The sequence below is a fragment of the Polyodon spathula genome, chromosome 25, assembly GCF_017654505.1.
Source record: "Polyodon spathula isolate WHYD16114869_AA chromosome 25, ASM1765450v1, whole genome shotgun sequence".
NCBI classification, from domain to species: Eukaryota; Metazoa; Chordata; class Actinopteri; order Acipenseriformes; family Polyodontidae; genus Polyodon; species Polyodon spathula.
The window spans coordinates 6902921-6921953 of record NC_054558.1 but is presented as its reverse complement, the minus strand read 5'-3'; the positions used below and the strand labels follow the sequence as shown (position 1 = coordinate 6921953).

The window sequence follows — 19033 nt, the reverse complement described above, 5'->3', positions numbered from 1 at the left end:
ACAAACAAGGCTTTCGTTGGGGAGCAAAAACTGTTAGGTTACTGTTATTCCAAAAATTTGCATATATTTAAAAAAAAAAAAAGTAAAACTGCACACTAATTACAATGTGTGTATAACATTAAAACATTATTGCTAATATGATATCCTCTTCAGTCACTGTGTACGCAATTGTACCATGTTAGGAATCTATATTGTAATGCATGTGTTATGGCAAGGCAACTTCTGGAACTCCGTAGAGTTCACACAAACTCTTTTTAAAATTTCTAAAAATTAAAAAAAAAAAAATGTGTGCCCTGAAGGGGGAGATAGAAGTTAATGAAAATAACTTACGGGTCACATTCGAGGCAGTCGGAAGCATTCGGGAGTCAAACACAGAAAAACAAAAAGCATTCATTAACGTTCTGTATACATAAGGACAGAGCCAGCTGTGGAATGCATGTTTCAGGATTGCACGTTCTCATCCTGTCCAACATGTGGCAAACATTTAAGCAAAGGGCAGTCTGTAAGTTTTGCTCAGTTTCAATTTAACCTTTAGTACCATTCCATCAGATAACTATGGTTCAGGCCACACAGACTTCAAGAACATGTGATTGTATTCAGAAACTTAAAAAAAAGTTCTGCGATTGTACTTAAAATGAATTGCCAGTAATCCTTTTAAATCTGGGGAAGATACACTTGCAGGCAGTGCCTGGAATAGAGGAGGTTTGAAAACTACTTCTTCTACAGCATCAACCGAAAAAGTCATTGGAGGGTCCTCGTTGTGCAACAGCATCCTGATTCGGTGTGTGTGTCACTGGGGCGTGTGTGAATGACTCCCCCTCCTCCTCTTCTCTCCGTGTCCTTTTGTAAATAGGAACCACAGCGCAGACAAAAGGGCACTCCTGTTTGCTTTGAACTATGCAAGGATCTGCAGGAGTTGCTCTTTCAGCTGCTCTCTCTCTGATCTCTGTTTGTGCGTTTGTCTCTCGGTGGAATGTGCTTGTTCCTGTTTTTTTTTTTTTTTTTTTTTTTTTTTTTTTTTACTTTCTTTCCACTTCAAATAAATAAATAAAAGTGGTCCTCTTTTTCGCTCTTGTTTGGTAATATATAGCGGTGTGGAATGCATTGTTCTCTTTGTCCTGTCGTTTTCAAATAAAAAGAAGGAAAAAATTATAAACCACAAGCATATATATAAACAAAATAAAGCCATTGGGGTTGGATTACCTGCTGTTTCTAGAGTTTCTTTATTTCACTAACATATCCCAGCACACTGGTGCTTTTGGTATCAGTAAGAAGAATGGATGCAAATTAAGAAAAATGCCCTTTAAATGAGCAACATTGCACAAGTGGGCTGCATAGGATTCAATACAATGAATTCATAAAATGTGGCAATAGACAAGTTCATGTCTGTAAAAACACACCATAGTCATTTAATTAAAGGCGAGACAACTCTTATAGTACATGTCATATGTTTGGCCGTCGCCTGTAATCAAGATTTCCATCCTCTACACCTTTGCTTTGCATGTCAGCTTTAAGTGGCAGTTTTGCAGTTTGCTGTGCTTTATACTTGAATGCATGTAAGGTACTTTATTTTGTCTAACCACACTTTCTTGCTTTGGCACACTTATCTGAGATGTGCCCAGCTTGCATGTGGTTTGCCACTGTCTAGCATGATACACCACAGCAAATAAGAGCTGCAGCACTATGAAAACAAACCAACCCTTGGAGAGGCTGAACCCAGCTCACACAATGCAGTCTCTTCTGAGGAGGTACAACACAAACAGATTCAGGCTACTGGACTGACCACCCCGCGCAGAACTGGCGTTAGACTCGCAGGGGCCCGGGCAGAGGCTATAGCGCGAGCCCCTGCCTCATCCCTCCTCAAACGACAACAATTGTCGTAAAATTAAACAGTCGTGAACTAGACCATGCCACAATAAGGTGACATATGCAGTACTAGTATGATATTTTGCATTAAAGTTGTTTGTACAGATATGATCTAACTTAGCCTAGTGTAACTTGCAGTAAAAAGATTTGCAAATCATCCACAAAGGCTGTTGAGTAGGTAATGTGCTAGAGCTGCACCCTTGTGGACATTGTTGTGTATTACACATGCAAATAATCATAGATTTGTTGGTTGGTTGTTGTTATGTGTTTAGTGTTGAAAACGAATTCTAAAGGTGATCAAAATAATAAATACAAGATTATGTGTGACCCATATCAAAATTGGTAATAATGTAGCTACTAGCATTCACAAAAACTTAAGGATAAATTACAGGAAAGGACAGATTAATAAAAAAAAGTACATTTGTTCAAGCATGAATGCTCATAATGTTCTAAAACACATGGTCAACCACGTTCAATAATAATAATAATAATAATAATATAATAATAATAATAATAATAATAATAATTAGGATATTAATTACAAAATAACTAAACTCAGGTGTTGCTCCTGTGAAATCCTATTTAATGATATTTCATTATTAAGTTTCTGTACACATGTGAATTCGTGGCCGTTGTTTCAAACGGCTCGAAGGTATGGCCCCAATGTTCGCAGAGGAAACCACCTGCTCTTAACCACATTGTATTTCAACATGAACCGCAGTGCAGCCTTCAGGCAAGTCAGTTCGTGGTCGTGTGAGGATAGCAGTGTAAAGCAAATAGGAAGATAATATAAACGGTAGCATTAGAATGAACACACGCTCTCAGAAATGCAGAAAAATAAGTGCTACATCTGTACGTGCGGGTATCAGGTCAAATAAATTATTTTTTTTACTGATAGGACTATATAATGATATATTATTCGTTTTATTTACAGCCTGTTAAAGTTGAAGGCACTTTTGTTAACCTTTTATAATTGTGGTGATACATGTATTTTGAATTATAACTTTAGAAAATACGATTTGTTGATTTGCTTTAAAAAAAAAAAAAAAAAACACCCGATTAAACAAAAAATAATCTGTAGTTTGGGTGCTGGTAAAATATTCTGCCAGCTCTTTATGTTTTCTTTGTTTTAATTTTTTTTTTAAAGATAATTGATTTGTCTTGTGAAGTGACACAACCTCGCCAGTCTCCATCATGCCAGCAAACGGGAATGCAATCTCTAGCCTAGACATCGCATACATCGTGTTTGAAGCGGTCATCGCATTGGCGTCCCTTTCAGGCAACGTCCTTGTGGTGTGGGCAGTCAAACTGAACAAGGCACTCAGAGATACTACTTTCTATTTAATCGTCTCGTTGGCTGTGGCTGATATCGCGGTTGGAGCAGTCGCTATCCCGATAGCCATTCTCATTAGCCTGGAGGTCAACATGCACTTCTATTGCTGCCTGTTCGCCGGCTGTCTTTTGTGTATCCTGACACAAAACTCCATACTGTCGCTGCTGGCTATCGCGATAGACAGATACCTCAGGGTAAAGCTGCCTGTCAAGTAAGGATGTTTGTTTATTTATTTATTTATTTATTTATTTATTTATTTATTTATTTATGTGTTTGTTTGTTTATTCTATTTTTCTGTTGTGTGCAGTCTGGTGGTTAACATGCAAATGCAATATTTTTGTTTGCACTAGTGATGACTGAATGATGTGTTCTTTTCCATTTAATAGACAAACGCATGAAATATAAATTACCAACACAAATAAAATGATTAAAAACATATTCTACAACAATAAGAAACTATAATTAATATATAATCCATTTTTAAATCCGCTCTGCCAGCATATTTGAGAAACTGGCGCGCTTTTTTACAAGGCAAATGAAAGTGATATTGAAATATGGGAGAACATTTACCTGTATGGCTTCTGGGAGAGCCCCTCTACTTGCGACTCTCTCCAAGAAGCTAATCGCAGGAACGCGTAGAGGCAGGTCAGCGCGAAATCTTATTTAAATACGCTCTGCGATGGTTCAACATCAGTGAACGACTGTGATACTTAACATTGCGTGTAAAGATTCAATTCGACACAAATGAAGAAAAAAAGCGAATACTTTAATATTTTAAATGCTTTCAGGATTTACTCAAAAAGCACTAAATTGCAAAGGCTGACAGACAACTTTTATCCTTATTCAAAGACAACAACACACTGACACACTCGATCAGTATTTGCAAGTAGCATGCTTTTTTTGTGAGCGTTAATAGTCTATAATCGTAGAAGCTTTTTATTAGTGACATTTTTGTTACGTGATTAATTAGTACATGTAATATTAATTAATTAATTAAGTTTTTGCGGACTTATTATGGTGCTTGCTGCAAAATAACATCTTCCTTTTTTTATATTGTAGTGTGTAATATTTTATGTAACTCAAAATATATTGATTGATAATGTTGCCTGCCAATTATTTAATAGATTGAAATCTCAAATTAATAAATAAACACTATATATCGGGCTAGACAAATATGCCTACTAATGAAAATATTATTATTATTATTATTATTATTATTATTATTATTATTATTATTAATTATTATTATATTACAAGAAAATAGTATTTTGTTTCATTACTTCCTATGGAAATACCATGAAGGATTACTTAACCTGGGTATTTTGAATAAATTTGACTTCCCCAAAGTACATTAGTAATACCTAAGTGAAGATAAGAGGACAGTATGGATTCATTCAACGTCGTGTATTACTAACCTTGCAGCATGTAATAAAACGTTGCATTTGCTGCTGCAAGGTTACTGGTGTTTTTGTTTTGGAGTAATTATCAAGTTATCATGCATTCCATATGTATTCATGTAATCTGCCTTTTGCTAATCCTTATTCATATAGTGTTCTTAACAATAGCCCAAATACATTTTTAACAGCAGGCTTTCTCCTTTTATAAGATTGAGACAGAGCTGTGGGCAAATGCTACTGTGTTTCTGCACCCCTTTAAGGTGTTGTTATTTGCCTTTGATCTAGGTGGGATTCTTCCTCTGTAAAAGTAAAAAAAATCATATTCATATACAATAATTGCCAGAATAGAGGATGATTGTTTTTGTAAATTGTAATTGCCAAATGAAACAGCAGGCTGATGGAAAATGATTGAGCTTTGAAAAAAACCAGCTGTGGTTTCCTCTAGTCTCAGGTAGGCCCCAAATATTCAGTCTCTCCCCTCCGTTCTCACAAAGGCTGCAGTTGTAAAGAACTTTTTTTGGACATTCTTATGAGAGTATACTGAGGAGAGGTGTAGTTCTAAATCTGAAGGTACCAGAACACCACTCAAACATTGATTTTCTTAAACAACAATTATTATACCAATTCATATTTTATTTCTATCCGGATCTACTAGTAACACATATAGTAGGTAATGCATTTCTCTGATTTCTACAAGTATTTCTACCAGGTGTCTTTTCAGACATTGCTCTACTTGGTGTGTCTGTCTGTCTGTCAGTGGCAGAACGAGGATGTCTGAGCTGCCTATGGAAAACAGAACCGGAATTGTGTTCAGGCACGTTCCGGCTGGACTACACTAGATGGAGGAATTGTCTGTCTGCCTGTATGTGAGACTTAAAAATGAACAGGTGCATTTTTCAAGTTACCAATAACTATATCTTTTTTATCTCCTGCTGAAGTGCCTGTTTTGTATTACAGCTCTGGCGAGGGATGAGCGCCATTGACTTGCTTGCTTCTTGGGTACATTGCTGTCTGGCCTGAAGCGGACAACTAAGCAATTTTCATGTATCCTTAAATGTCTCCTGTCTTCCTATTTTCATAGGTACAGAGCAGTAATGACCCACCGCCGCGCCTGGATGGCAGTTGGAGTCTGTTGGCTGGTGCCCACCATTCTGGGTCTGCTGCCCATGTTGGGTTGGCACCGAGGAGGCAGCTTGGGGGCTACTGCAGAGCGCAACAGCAGCAGCAGCAGCAGCAGCACTGAGGGAAGGTACAAGGCGTGCAGTTTCTCCGCGGTGATGAGCATGGACTACGTGGTCTACTTCAACTTCTTTGGGCTCATCCTGACTCCCTTACTGCTGATGCTGGGGCTGTATGTGCTGGTTTTCTCCACCATCAAGAAGCAGCTGCAGCTCTCCCAGGCAGCCTGCAAAGCCTCCAGGCTCCAGAAGGAACTGAAGCTTGCAAACACTTTGGCGTTAGTCCTGGCTCTGTTTGCCATGTGTTGGCTACCTCTGCCCATCATGAACTCGGTGGGGTTCTTCTGCCCCACGTGCCATGTGTCCAAGCCCATTCTCTACTGCGGCATTCTACTAAGTCACGCAAACTCTGCTATCAACCCTGTGGTGTACGCCTTCAAAATCAAGAAGTTCAGGGTCACCTTCTTGAAGATCTGGCGCCATTACTATACTGGATCAGAGTGGAGCGAATCAGCTCCTCACTCCAACACCTTGCAGTCACAGGGGGCAGAGAAATCGGATAGTGTCTGAGGCTCAGGGTAGCAACCCTGTTTTTGCAGAGCCAAGCAGTGAGAAATGGCCATTAATCTGCAAAGCATCCACTGTATACAGCCTAATGATGGTGCCCATTAGTTGTAGTACTAGTACTGTGGGCATTATTATATTTCTGCCTCTGTGTTATGTCCATGTTTTGTTACAGTATTCTCAACACTGTATTATGTTGTACTGAATTTTAATGAAAGTATCTTAAAAAAAAGATGCGCTATTTTTATACGTTTGGTTGCATGCCTTTTACCAGTATAATGGACATTTCAACTGGATACATTTTTAAAAAGCAATCTTTTGCTGGGGTTTGATAAATGTTGATACTGTTTTTGCAGTTTTGGTTTCCTTGCGTGCAACAAAGGGTTAGTACCAATGTGACTGTATATGTGCCAATTCAACATAACTACTATACAGTGTCTTTGATGAAAAAAAAAAACATAAAAACATGAGAGGCAGCAGCGCCACCAAGAGAGATGTTGATCAAAACACAATCGGAGAATGGCACTGAAGCAGTCTTTCTTAACTTCAAAAAGATACTAATCAGACACATTTATTTATAACAGAACTACAAAGTTAATTACCAGATGTGCCACTTCTCTGTTTCATTGGGCTGGTTTTCATTTTGACACAGATGTTTGTAATAATGCTACTTTCTAAAGCAACACACCATCAGAGAAAAACCCCAACACTCCCAATTGAGGTCAGGCAGCCTCACGCAACTATGTAGGTTTATATTTAAGTGAATTTATAGTTAAATTCTGTGTTAAGTCTGTTTTAATGGGATTTGACCATTAGTTAATTTACTGTAAATATTTGTTATAAATACTTTTGTTATGCATTAATGTTCCCTATTCACACAGCTTTAACTCTGTTACAGTATGCCATTGTTACATGAGGACTGATATCTTCCAGGAACTCTAGAAACAGGTTAATATCAGGTAAAGCATATTCTTAATGTTCTGTTTCCTTTGACTTTTTTTTTTTTTTTTTTTTTTTTTTTTCAAGACGTGAGAGCCAGCGCCATCTAGTGTTGTGTTTTGCCAGCAATACACACGGAAACTGGATTCTTCATTCTTGTTCATTAGAGGGGGCTGGCTCTACATAAACACCTGGTAAATAGAACTGAAGAACTGATATACAGTATCAGAATGTCACAAATAAATAATTCAACACAATAACAACCATAGAGAATGACTGCAAACCTAATTAAAAAAAAAAAAAAAAAGATGTTCTATTAAACGAGAATATGTTATGTGCCTAAGCTCTGCTGCTGTATGCAGCTGCCTTTGCTGTTCTTGTACATGGGCTAGGAGGTCTCTCCCATTCTTTTCCTGGGAGGAAAAGGCCATTGTTAAATACCTCAACGATTTTCAAGTGACTTCCAGAAGGGGGAGCTCTCTTTCTCTCAGGTTGAGACTATATCTGTTGTTAAATTGTTTATGTTGCAATCCACCGCAGTGTATACCTCCAATGCTATTGCTATTCTGCAGGCTTGCTAATAAACGTTTTGGCCAGGGAGCTGATTGTGTGGCCTGTCCTTTTAAACTTCAGTTTGCCATACTCCTGAGCTTTGGGTGCTGTTACTCTGTTTTTATTATTATTATTATTATTATTATTATTATTTCAGACCAGATCCAGATGCCAACAAAACGAAACTGACAAAACATAGCTCAATAACTAATTTTTCAGCTATGGTTTGCCAAAATAATAGCTTTAATTCCATCCCAACAAACACAGCTTCAGGGGTAAATTCTGTTTTCTACAAGGAACTCAAATATATGGCGTGGGTGCAACTTTAGTTTACAGGCAAATGAGTTATTAACTAGCTGTTAAATCAAAATTAAATGGCACTGTATTAATGAACAGATAAGGAAACTTGTTTATATATAAAATGTGCGCATAAAACACAAGCGCTGCTTAAGCATAACTTAAGTCTTTGTTACTCAAAACATTGCGGCCTAATGCGGGATTAAAACTGCAGACGTGCCCAAAATATTAACCCGGAAGTTGTCTGGTCGCCATGTTGGATTCGACCTCTGTGAAGATGCTCCGGGCTGCAGGAATCGCTCGGGGAAAGAGCGAATGAACTTAAATCTTTACCACGTTTTTAAATAAGACAAAACCATGACAGACCAGAAGGGCTGCACAAGTATTTGAGCTACCATGTAGGAGCGAGTAGAAAGAAGAAATTAAAGGCGAGTCTCGCTTTATTTACTTTGCGACACTCCCCACTGCCAAACAAAACTGAACAGTAGTATGAAATGTGTATTATTATTACGATAACTTGCTTAAGTGTTTCAGATTTGCAATGGCTTTTTTTTTTTGCGATTTTACGGTGTTGATTTTAAGATTGAGGTTGTTCCATAATGCGGGAGATTGTGAGTGTGTATGCATAGGTATGCAGCAAGGCCAGGCCAATGTGTGTGTGTGTGAGACGAGACGTGATAAATGTACATTAGACTAACGCGCTAACTATCTCGCAAGTTGTTTTCATAATTAGGAAGAAAAAAACACGGCACAATACAAGCTGTATACTTTTGTCTGTGATTCATGAAGGTATTGGTTTATTGGTTTTAATGTTAACGTGGTAACGACGTAGGCCCCATATTGCAAGATTCTGATATTTATTTTGTGTTACTACTTGTAAAACTATCGGAATAGGTTACGGGCTGTCACGAATCAAAGTAACGCAATTTACCAACAAATATGTCTTCTTATCTTTCTGTTTTTCATAAAATAATGTTACATTTTGATATTCGTGTCTGGCGGGAAGTTTATTGGCAATTAAATAAAATGCAGTGCAAATTAAGATAAATATTGCTTTTCGTATAGTAACTGCTCAAAATATTTTGGAGTATGTGTATGCAAATAGATTGTTAGCTTGTGTTTAGGGGCTGGCTTTGTGCTACTTCGCTACAGCCATGCCAGTCAATCAAACGGACAGAAAGGTGTCCTGGCTATTCTTGCCGAGTCCTAAATGAACCTGCAGAGGGATGTGATGGCAGGACTATTAGTACGAATGATTTGTATTCTAGAATGGAGCTTGGGCAATGGAAATTACTGTGCATAAGATTAAAATAGTGTATCAAAATGCCCAAGCACCTACGTTAAGACACCTGATTAAATAGTAAAAGCAGTGAAGTGAAGCCTGCCATCTGTAGGGGTGGTCCTAGCCATAAGTTCGAGTTAAGCATAACAAGCATTGTGTAACTTCCCAGTACAACTGTGAAGAGGCAGTATCCCACTTTCCAGAAAAAGCATGCTTTAAATTGCATGCATAAATGAGTTAGTTAAGCTAAATGCATTTATTTTATTACTGTCTAACTTGTTTAAGATTTATTAGCGTCTGTGCAACTAGCTATCTGTGTTCAGCTCTGCCACCTGGAATCTCTGAAATATATCCTCCTTCCTTTAAAAAAAAAAACTCCCAAGAGCCGACTCTGTCTTTCTGACATTTTAATTGGACAATCCCCTTTCATGTTTATCTCCCTGGATTTCCCTGCTGGTTTGCAGTTGACTCAGCTGTCCCTGTCACTTTTTTTCTGTCTGATGTGTCATTGTGGGCAGCACATCTTGCCCCAACATGTCAGGGCAGGACCTATGATGACTAAAAATGAGTTCTGTAGGCACGCTACCCTCATTGAGGAAGCTGGCTGCCTGGCACACATACACACAACTCTGCCAAGGTTCTGTAAGTTGCATATCATTTGCATGGCACTTTTTTAGCTTGTATGACCTAATGGCTAATATGTTAAACTGATCATGCTTGTCTGTCTTTTTTCAATCAATAGGTATCATCTCTTTTTCTCCTGCCATCTGATCCTTTATTCCGTTCTGTACCCCTAGTCATTGTCATGTTTTTAATATTAATATAATACTACAGTGTGTACTTAAATACACTTGTTACCTTAATAGGCACTTGATGTGTAGCCAGGCAAAATATTGTCGTCTTTTGGTTTGTAATGTTTTTATTGATAATGTTGTTTTAACAGCTGTTTCACTGCCAAAAATGACCACAGCTACCGCCTCAACACGGTACCAATCATCAGACCTGACATGCAGGCTTTTACCTGGGGAGATGAGCCAGGTGAGTCCAGTTTCTATTGGCTCTGAATTTGGTTGGGGGTTGTTCCTGAGAACACAGTAGCATAGAACTCAATACCGCTTGTTGACGTGGCGTTGCAGTTCCCTGTTTACATTTCAGCTGTTGTATCTATTCAGATTAATACCAAAGGTACGACCGTATATATCAAGGCTGTGTAAGTGATGACCCATTCTCAGTGCTAACCTGTTTTCAGTTGGCATGTTTACCCTGTTTTGTAAGGGCTAGTCTTTGCTGGGAGTGTCTGAGATGTGTTTGCTGCTCTGTGCAGGTTCAACCCAAGAGCTCCCTGCTGCAGATCCTCTGTGAGGCCGGTGCTCAAGGAGATACCTTCACCTTAAAGGAGGTGAGGAAAGGCTGATTAACACACACCCCAGGAGGGGCGTTGAGCTAAATGTATCGGGTTCATTAGCGTGCTTGTGAGAGAACTGTTTACTGTGCTGTATTGAAATGAAACCGAACACTGCTGGAAGGAAGATAAAAAGCACTCCAGCTCCTCACATCCATTTTTTTCTGTTTTCTTAAAAAAAAAAAATAAATAATTATATAGTGCCATTAATTTAGCACCAGCATGTGAAGTTGTTGCTTTTCTGATGAGTGTGTCTCTGCCACAGGTCATGCATTACCTGGGACAGTACATCATGCTGAAGCAGCTGTATGACAAGCAGAGGCAGCACATGGTGCACTGTGAGGAGGACCCACTGGGAGAACTGCTGGAAGTCAAGAGCTTCTCCGTCAAAAACCCCAGGTAAGTTTCCTTGCGTTTCAGGAGTGCCTCTAAAACTGGTCCCAATTTAAACCATTTTTAGAAGCAATCACACTGCATATTTCCTGTGCTTGGCTGCTTGTGGGGCAGTTTTAAATAGCTGACACCCTGGGTAATGACAAATCTGGAATGGGACATGCTCAAAAGTAGAACAGATTTTGTTCCATCTAGGTCTTTTAATAGATGTTATTTTTGTGTGTGGGAAAAGAAAATTAGCATCAACTCTCAGCTGTAAATACTAGCTTCATGTGCTGTTTGACAATGCTGAAATAAATATTCCTTTTCTGTTTATAGCCCAATCTATAAGATGCTGAGAAATAATCTGATTGTCTTAAATTGTACAGGTAAGCATTGCCTCCAACCATTTATGACATTTTGGTTTTGATTATTTGTATTTATTTTAATTCTGGTGTTTTCTGATTTCTGAAACTCAATACTCCTCACTGGCAAAGTGTTTTCCCTTTGAAATTCAAATGGGAAAATTGCAAAATGCCTTTGGGATCGAGTTAGAAGTGTATTAAATCATTTAATTTCTTTTACGGGTGTGTGTATGCTGTCCGTTAGTGAGGGTGTCTTTGTGCATGAGAATGTGAAGGTCAAGTTACGTTTCTGCGTTCTCATTTTGTCAGGCACTTTTTCATTTAAGGCCACCACTCTTCTAGTTAATAAAGAACATCCCCGCCCACACAAATAGAAATACAAAGAAAACATTTTGTATTTTTAGCCTATTTCACTCTGTGCCTATCCATCTTTGTCTTGTCTACTTCTACTGCTCTGTCTTTTATATTAATTTCTCGTGAAAGGTGCTGGATTGGCAGCACTGGAGTCTGATATCCTCTATGTATCCACAGAGTGGTTCAGAGAGTGGCAATATTGGTCTTACCTAGCAAGCATGCCTAAAGACCTGGGGCGGGAGCCTGTTGTGAAAGATGCCCATTGCTGAATTGTGTGTTGGTTTTGAGATGTGAGACATGAATGTTGAAGTTCATGAGTGCTTGCTAAGTGTGTGAGTTCATGCATGTTGTGAGATTGGGAGGGAGAGGGTTCAGTCTCATGGTGATCTGCAGACAGATTGCCAAGAGGCGGTGGATCGGTTACTGTGTGATGTTTTGATGGTTGTGAGATGAGTAATTATGGGGAAGGTTTTTTTTTTCTTTGTTTCTATGTCCTATCTGAGATGCAGGTGCTGCAAAGACTCTTTCTGTCGCCAAGGATTCAAATCTTGAAGCAACAAAAGAAGAGCCCGGTCAGGTAAAACCCCAGCATGGTGCTTCGGAGGGGCAGCGTTTACTCCCTCATGGGCACACAGCTGCTTGGCATCTTCCCTCTGACATCAGAGTCTGCTGTAAATGCACCTTTGTAGCAATGCAAACACAGAATGCTCTTTGTGTTACCTGAATCGATGTATTCCCAAAGTCAGTTATTGGTAATAATAGCAGCTTTGTATATCTATCATTGCTTCCCTATTTTGGACATGCTGCAGCAACCCCACTGCCAAGATTGAGGGCTGTTTGCCATTAAGAAAGAAACGCTGCCTCTTAGTTTTCCTGTACAGAGTGGCACCGTCTCTGTACCTGCCCATCTCAGGGCCTTCCTGGTGGTTTTAATGGAATCTGCAGTTTCTTCAGGAAGCCACCAGGTGGCCCCCATAGATGGGGGACAGAGTCCTTGTCTCTGTTTTTGTCTCTCCAGAGTTCTCTTCTCTGCCTTGCTGTCTCTCCAAGGGTGAAGTAGGTTCTCTTCCTCTCACTGACTCCTGCTCCCAACTCCCTCCCCCCTCCCCCCCCCCCCCCCCCCCCCCCCTGTCCTTCAGATTCAAAAGCAAATCCCATATACTTCTCTGATTCCTCTTGGGGAGTAGAGTCCAGCCGTCAAATTACTGGCATTATAGGGGTTTGCCCTTACTGCAATGGAAAACTAAAATATTGTTTGGTTATTAGAGGCGACAGTGAATAAGGGGTTCACGTATCCTTGGAATGGCTTTTAAAATGTAATACCATCCTGAAAAGCTGTTAGTCGACAGGAAAAAGAAGCAAACTGATCTAGCACTGCGGTTAGGCTGTCTTTGTATCTCGGTCAGTGGCTTCATTTTCTTCTCAATGAAGATGGGAGTCCAAATTAAAGAGAAGCTTTTGATCGTAGTATTTAAGTATGGTAAGAGAAGTTGGTTGAAAGGATCAGTCAGGGAAGTTTAAGTGTTCTGGTTAGAGAACTGGTCCCTTGTCAATACTGCAAGCCAGCCCACACAGTATTACAATAACACCACACACCTCCCCCCCTCCCCCCCCCCCCCCCCCCCCCCCCACCCTCGCAACCTGTATGACCCCTTACTGACACACTCTTGGGGGTCAGCGACAAGGAGATGAATTGCTTCATCCTCTCAACACAGACGTTCCTGTGTGTTAACATGCTCTCTCTCCATCCTCGTCCAGAGAGGTACTGGGCAGTGTGAGGAGACCCCAGGATCAGAGACAGCAAGCGGATCCCACAAACCACCTACCGTGCATCGCAGACACAGGGAGCCTGACCAAGGTAACTTCCAATTGCAAGACACATGCACACTCTCTCCCTAGTAAGGACAAATAGTGTGGTAACAAAAAACGGGCCTTGATGGGCTGAATGGCATTGTCTCATTCCCAGACTTTCCTCATGTTCTTTTTTTATTTTCAGACTCTGAAGACGGCCAGCCTTATAAACGGAAAAAGCTGAACGTGCTGTTGGAGGACTGGGACTTGTCTGGTCTGCCCTGGTGGTTCCTTGGGAACCTGCGCAGTAACTACAGCCACAAGGGCAATGGCTCCACAGATATTCACTCAAACCAGGTACAGGAGTCCTAGTGCTAGAAAGCGTAGAGTTATTTACTTCTTGTTGGCAGATGTTTTAATTATACTTTAGTACAATAATATTTAAATCTCACTAGAGCTTACTGTGTGTGGTCCTGATTAATCATGTGTTTCCCTTCAAACATTTTTCCTGGCAGCCAAACACTGAATAAATATATATGTGACTAGATATGTATGTGGCAGAAAGAACCTCAGATAAAACAGTGTGCGTACTGGTTGCCACTCCGAAATGCAGAGAAGTGTGTCTGCTTGTAGAAATGGAAGAATTTTTTTTCACACAACTGAGCAGATAGTTTTCCCCTGGCCAGGATGAAGACACTGCCATTGTGTCGGACACCACAGATGACCTGTGGTTCCTGAATGAGGGAGAGAGCGAGCGAGTCAGCATCGAGATGAAGGAAGCAGCCCTCGAGTCAGACAGGGGCAGCGAGAGAGAGGAGGGGGGAGAGAAAGAGGTGAGTGTCTTGTGGTGCTACGTCAGTCGCTTAAATGATCAAGAGCCAGCAATCTAAGCAATCAGGCTTCTGATAATTTGAAGAAGGGAAAACAATAATGTATTTCAGATTTACATTCTAAACTAAACTCCTCAATGCCCATCTAAAGAAAAAAAAAAGTACAATTGTATTTGCCCCCCCATCTCACACACCTCTTCCCATATCTCTAAATGCCCCTCCCTGACTCTTGTACAGATGCTGGAATGCTCTCTCTTTGAGAAGGAACCTGAAGAAGACTCTCAGTGTCAGAGTGATGACACTGACACCGAGGTCTCCATACAGGTCAGTCACCTCTCTTCACTGCAAACTCGAAGATCTTTCAGAGTGTTATGTTTTCCTGTTTGTGGTGGGTTTTTTTTTTACTCCCATTTGACGTTCATATTTTCATAGGATGCCTGGCAGTGTACGGAGTGCCGCAAGTACAACTCCCCGCTGCAGCGTTACTGCATCCGCTGCTGGGCCCTTCGCAAAGACTGGTACAAGGACTGCCAACGACTGGTACACGCCATCTCTCTACCGGACATCCCTGCTAGTGCGGTGGGGCAAGAGGCTGAACAAGATGATGGGATTGATATCCCTGACTGCCGCAGAACCGTGTCTGACCCAATCATCCTACCCTCTCACCTCTCTGACAGACCAGGGCCCCCCAGCAAAGCCCTAACCCTAACAACAGCTTCCCTCACCCCTTCAGGTGTCTCTGAGGGGCTCGAGAGCTCCCAGGGGGACAGTCTGGATCTGCTGGATTTAGGGCAGGGGATGAACGTGAGGTCGGAAGCCATCCTGGAGCCCTGCAGCCTGTGTCATGTTCGCCCCCGCAATGGAAACATCATCCACGGACGGACAGCCCACCTGATCACCTGCTTCTCCTGCGCCAGGAAGTTGCACAAATTCCGCTCTCCATGCCCAGGCTGCGGCCTGATCATCCAGAGAGTCATCAAAATCTTTGTCGCTTAGCTTTGAACGAAACTCCTCTGAGTCTGTTTAACACCTCCTCTGTCTTTCTCTCTTGTTCTCTCTTTAAATAAACCCGCACCCCACCCTTCTGTCCCGCTGTCCTGTATCTGTGCCTGCTTACCAGCTCTCCCTCGGTTGTCTGTGCCATGATTCTCTTTCTTGCTCCCTTTGGGGCAACTAAAAGCATTTTTTTTTTTTTTTTTTTATAAGAAACTAAATATTTATTTTCAAATCTGCAAGGCTTTCCAGTGCATGTAAAATGGCACACAGCTGCTGAGATTTCAGATCAGATTGTAGCAAAAACCTGAACAGCTTGTGGGCCCGCAGGCACCAGGATTGGCAAAGCTTCACCACTGCCAATGTTCTGTGTCAAGTAATGCTTGCATTTCTGTACCCCTTCATATTGATGGAGCCCTAGCCCTGTTGGAAGACAAAGGGTACCCTTGGTATGTGGCTTTCCCCGACACACCCATACACACTGCCCCTCTCACCCCTTTGCTGCTGCACCTTATATTGGAGGACACCTTTTCTTGGATGGTAGGGGATAGGTCAATTTAAGCCACATACTGATAATTGGGGGGGGGGGGGGTGAACTTTTGAACTCTGTATTCCTAGTTAGTATTTTACTTGAGAGCCAAAACGTATTCCAGATCAGGACTCCCGGAGGGTGAAAGCAGAGGGACTTAGAATCTCGCCTTCTCAACAGAACTAGAAGACAAGATATTTTCAGTTAAGAGTCTTTTGCATCCTGAAGCTGGATGCCCTCAGTTAGCTATAGGCTCGTTTTATACTGCTTAAAAAAACAACTGTTGATTGTACGCATGCTGCAGTTCAAAGAGTTTGTGCGGGTCTCGGTAAAGGAAGGGTTTCGATGTACAGAAAGTTGTCAGCAGCTACCCCACCCCTTCTTTAATGTATTTTGCCTTACAGAGCACAGGTTGCTAATTAAATGAAGGACATGGTTCTTTTTGAGGTACTTGGTAGAGTAACCCAGGCAGTGGAAACACCTGCCCTTGTCCTCAACGTTGACAGCTTTTTTTTTTTTTTTTTTTTTTTTTTTTTTTTTTTTTTTATATAGTTGTGTATTATAACGATTAGTCTTATTATTAATCAAAGGCTTGCTGTCTGGTGTATTTTTGTACAGAAGGTTTTAATTTATAGTAAAATCTTATTTGTCCAATGTAATTAACCACGCTGTACTACTATGTAAAGTATATGTGAAAAGTTTATTTTTCTGCGTTATGATAACTGCTGTTGTAATTTATTGGTTATCACAGTTTATTTATTGTGGGCTTTAACCCCAGCAGTTTTAAAAGCTTAGTCAGAAGGGTTTTGTGTTTTGTTTTTTTTCTCACTGCCAGACAGAATAGACTAATGTGTTCTATGCGTTCATTTGAAGCAGATATTCATTATCTATTTTTCATGTCCAAAAAAACAAACCCAGTAATCGTTCTATTTGTAGAAGCTGCCAATTATAAAAATGCAAAATACCAAAGCAGATTTGTAGGTGCAGTACAGGTCTGTAAATTTAAAGCATGAACTTTCTTAACTCTTCACACCTTTCCGTTGATGAAAATGATTGGTTCATTCCAGGCATGTGGCACCATTTCCTCAGTGTAATTAAAAGGGTGTTAATGGCACTGGTCATGTTAATTTGAGCGTGGGGCTTTAATACTTAATTTTACTGCCGTCTCTTATAAGGGGTAAAATTGTTGATTTGTTTGTGTGTGTTTTGTTTCTCTTGAAAGCACTTGAATTTTAACATTTGATTTTTTTTTTTTTTTTTTTTTTGAAGTAGAAATGTTTGAGCAGCTCTGTAGTTACCTGCCATTAAGTACTTTTCAGTGCAAAGGGAAACTTGTGAAGAGGCCAGCTCTGTTCACTGTGTGCATAATATAAAAAGCAGACTTGAAACCGAACCTAAAACTGGAACCACCGTAACCCCTTTTACTTTTAAAACTCTGTGATGCCTGCCAGTGGTGAGTGCTCCACATGTGCCTAACACCCCATTGTTAATAGTTACAGGATGGGTTCCTACAAGGGGACTTTGAAGACTGATCATTTATTGTTTCTTATTTCTGTAAAGAGAACTTAGTTCAGCGTTAGGAGGTTTAAGTTTTGTGGGTACAAGGAAGATGGCAATGCTAGAATCTGGCTTTGCTGTCAGCTACTTTGTCACAGCTGTGAAACTGGGGGGTTGTTATTGTGGTATTTGAAACCATGACCGCCCCCCACACTGCAGTCTGACCTTGTTTTCCCAAGAACCTTCACTGCCATTTGTTAGAGAAATTGTTTACATGTAAAATGTTTTTTTTGTTTTTTTTTTGTTTTTTTTTGTCTCGCAAGTGTTGGACAGAATCTTCACATTAAATAAATGAGACCGGTGTTCAGGTTTGGATTTTTCATTTCCACTTTGTTTTTAGAGGTATTGTAAGATTAAGAAAAAGCAGACCGTAGAGATGTTTCCGAAGAGGGGTCTGCTTTAGGCTGTACAGATGTGCCAGTGCTGTTTTAGTTATAGCCACCAGAAGGTAGCAAAGTTCCAAACAATTGCAGGATTCAAATATGAATCTTATTTTTTTTTTTTTTTTTTTTACACACGTTTTGTATTCAAGTTCTGGTTTTATAACTCTTTTTTGGTATATTATAATATAAATCTTAGTAGTGGATGGTACTTCTAAAGATCTAGGTAAACGGGCAACTGTAAGGCGTATTTCTCAATATCTCAGAACGAAGAAAAAAAAGACTTCAAGAATTGCTCATCAGTGCTTTTCCTTCACAGCAGTACTACATGTTTATTGGATCTTCTTCGCCCCAAGTAAACAGATTTCTTTTTCAACATGTTTCTTTCAGACGGTATCCAGAAAAATAACAGCTATATCATACTTTTTCTTCAGTTAACCAAAATAAACTTCCACTCAATAAATGACATTTCTCTTCAGCTAACCTAAATAAAAAGCACTCAATAAGTTACCTTTGTTAGTCGTATGTGAAGTGTTTTTGTTTTTTGTTTTTTTTTCACTTTTTCAGAAGACTGCACAGGCCAGACTGTAAGGTGACCCCTTCATTGAAGGGTTCAGAGGTTGAAGACGGTACACCCACACACACTTACAGAGGAGATTGGATTTATTTTCGTGAGTTATTCAAATGGAAACATCAAGCATTGTGACGTGGGCAAAATAGACTAAAATTGTTCTATGCATTCATTTGAAGCAGATGTGCATTATCTGTTATTCATGTCCCAAAAACCCAGTAATCGTTCTATTTGTAGAAGCTGCCAATTATAAAAATGCAAAATACCAAAGCAGATTTGTAGGTGCAGTACAGGTCTGTAAATTTCAAGCATGAACTTTCCTAACTCTTCACATCTTTACATTGATGAAAACGATTTGTTCATTCCAGGTGTGTGGCACCATTTCCCAAGAGTGTAATTAAGAGTGTTAATGGCACTGTTTGTATTGATTTGAGTGTGGGGCTTCAAGTTATAAGGTGTGTATATATATATATATATATAT

The 19033-nt window shown here is 40.1% G+C and overlaps 2 protein-coding genes across 4 annotated transcripts; both read left to right on the top strand.

The window, feature by feature from the left end:
* The first annotated feature begins 2879 nt into the window (after positions 1 to 2879).
* On the top strand, positions 2880 to 7371 carry LOC121300190 (adenosine receptor A1-like). The gene is made up of 2 exons (XM_041228686.1): positions 2880 to 3410; positions 5678 to 7371. The coding sequence occupies exons 1-2, from the start codon at positions 3061 to 3063 to the stop codon at positions 6342 to 6344; spliced, it is 1017 nt and encodes a 338-aa protein (XP_041084620.1). The 5' UTR covers positions 2880 to 3060; the 3' UTR covers positions 6345 to 7371.
* Positions 7372 to 8376: 1005 nt separating this feature from the next.
* Positions 8377 to 17912, top strand: LOC121299693 (protein Mdm4-like). Of its 3 annotated transcripts, none has more exons than XM_041227625.1 (11): positions 8377 to 8554; positions 10352 to 10446; positions 10733 to 10807; positions 11076 to 11209; positions 11522 to 11571; positions 12411 to 12478; positions 13660 to 13759; positions 13898 to 14049; positions 14379 to 14525; positions 14760 to 14846; positions 14955 to 17912. In XM_041227625.1, exons 2-11 carry the CDS (start codon positions 10369 to 10371, stop codon positions 15516 to 15518), a joined length of 1455 nt encoding a protein of 484 aa, XP_041083559.1. In that variant the 5' UTR covers positions 8377 to 8554; positions 10352 to 10368; the 3' UTR covers positions 15519 to 17912. The 3 variants fall into 3 exon arrangements, 2 of the variants coding, with proteins under 2 accessions (XP_041083559.1, XP_041083558.1); XM_041227624.1 differs by having other exon boundaries at positions 12405 to 12478; XR_005947451.1 differs by lacking the exons at positions 12411 to 12478; positions 14379 to 14525; positions 14760 to 14846; positions 14955 to 17912 and having other exon boundaries at positions 13898 to 13989.
* The last annotated feature ends 1121 nt before the right edge of the window (positions 17913 to 19033 follow it).

Excerpts from the sequence above, each read along its gene's own strand:
- LOC121300190 (XM_041228686.1), top strand. The coding sequence starts at position 3,061 with ATGCCAGCAAACGGGAATGCAATCTCTAGCCTAGACATCGCATACATC. Across the intron at positions 3,411-5,677 it reads AGGGTAAAGCTGCCTGTCAA|GTACAGAGCAGTAATGACCC; the intron begins GTAAGGATGTTT and ends CTATTTTCATAG.
- LOC121299693 (XM_041227624.1), top strand. The coding sequence starts at position 10,369 with ATGACCACAGCTACCGCCTCAACACGGTACCAATCATCAGACCTGACA. Across the intron at positions 11,572-12,404 it reads GATTGTCTTAAATTGTACAG|ATGCAGGTGCTGCAAAGACT; the intron begins GTAAGCATTGCC and ends GTCCTATCTGAG. Across the intron at positions 13,760-13,897 it reads ACACAGGGAGCCTGACCAAG|ACTCTGAAGACGGCCAGCCT; the intron begins GTAACTTCCAAT and ends TTTTATTTTCAG.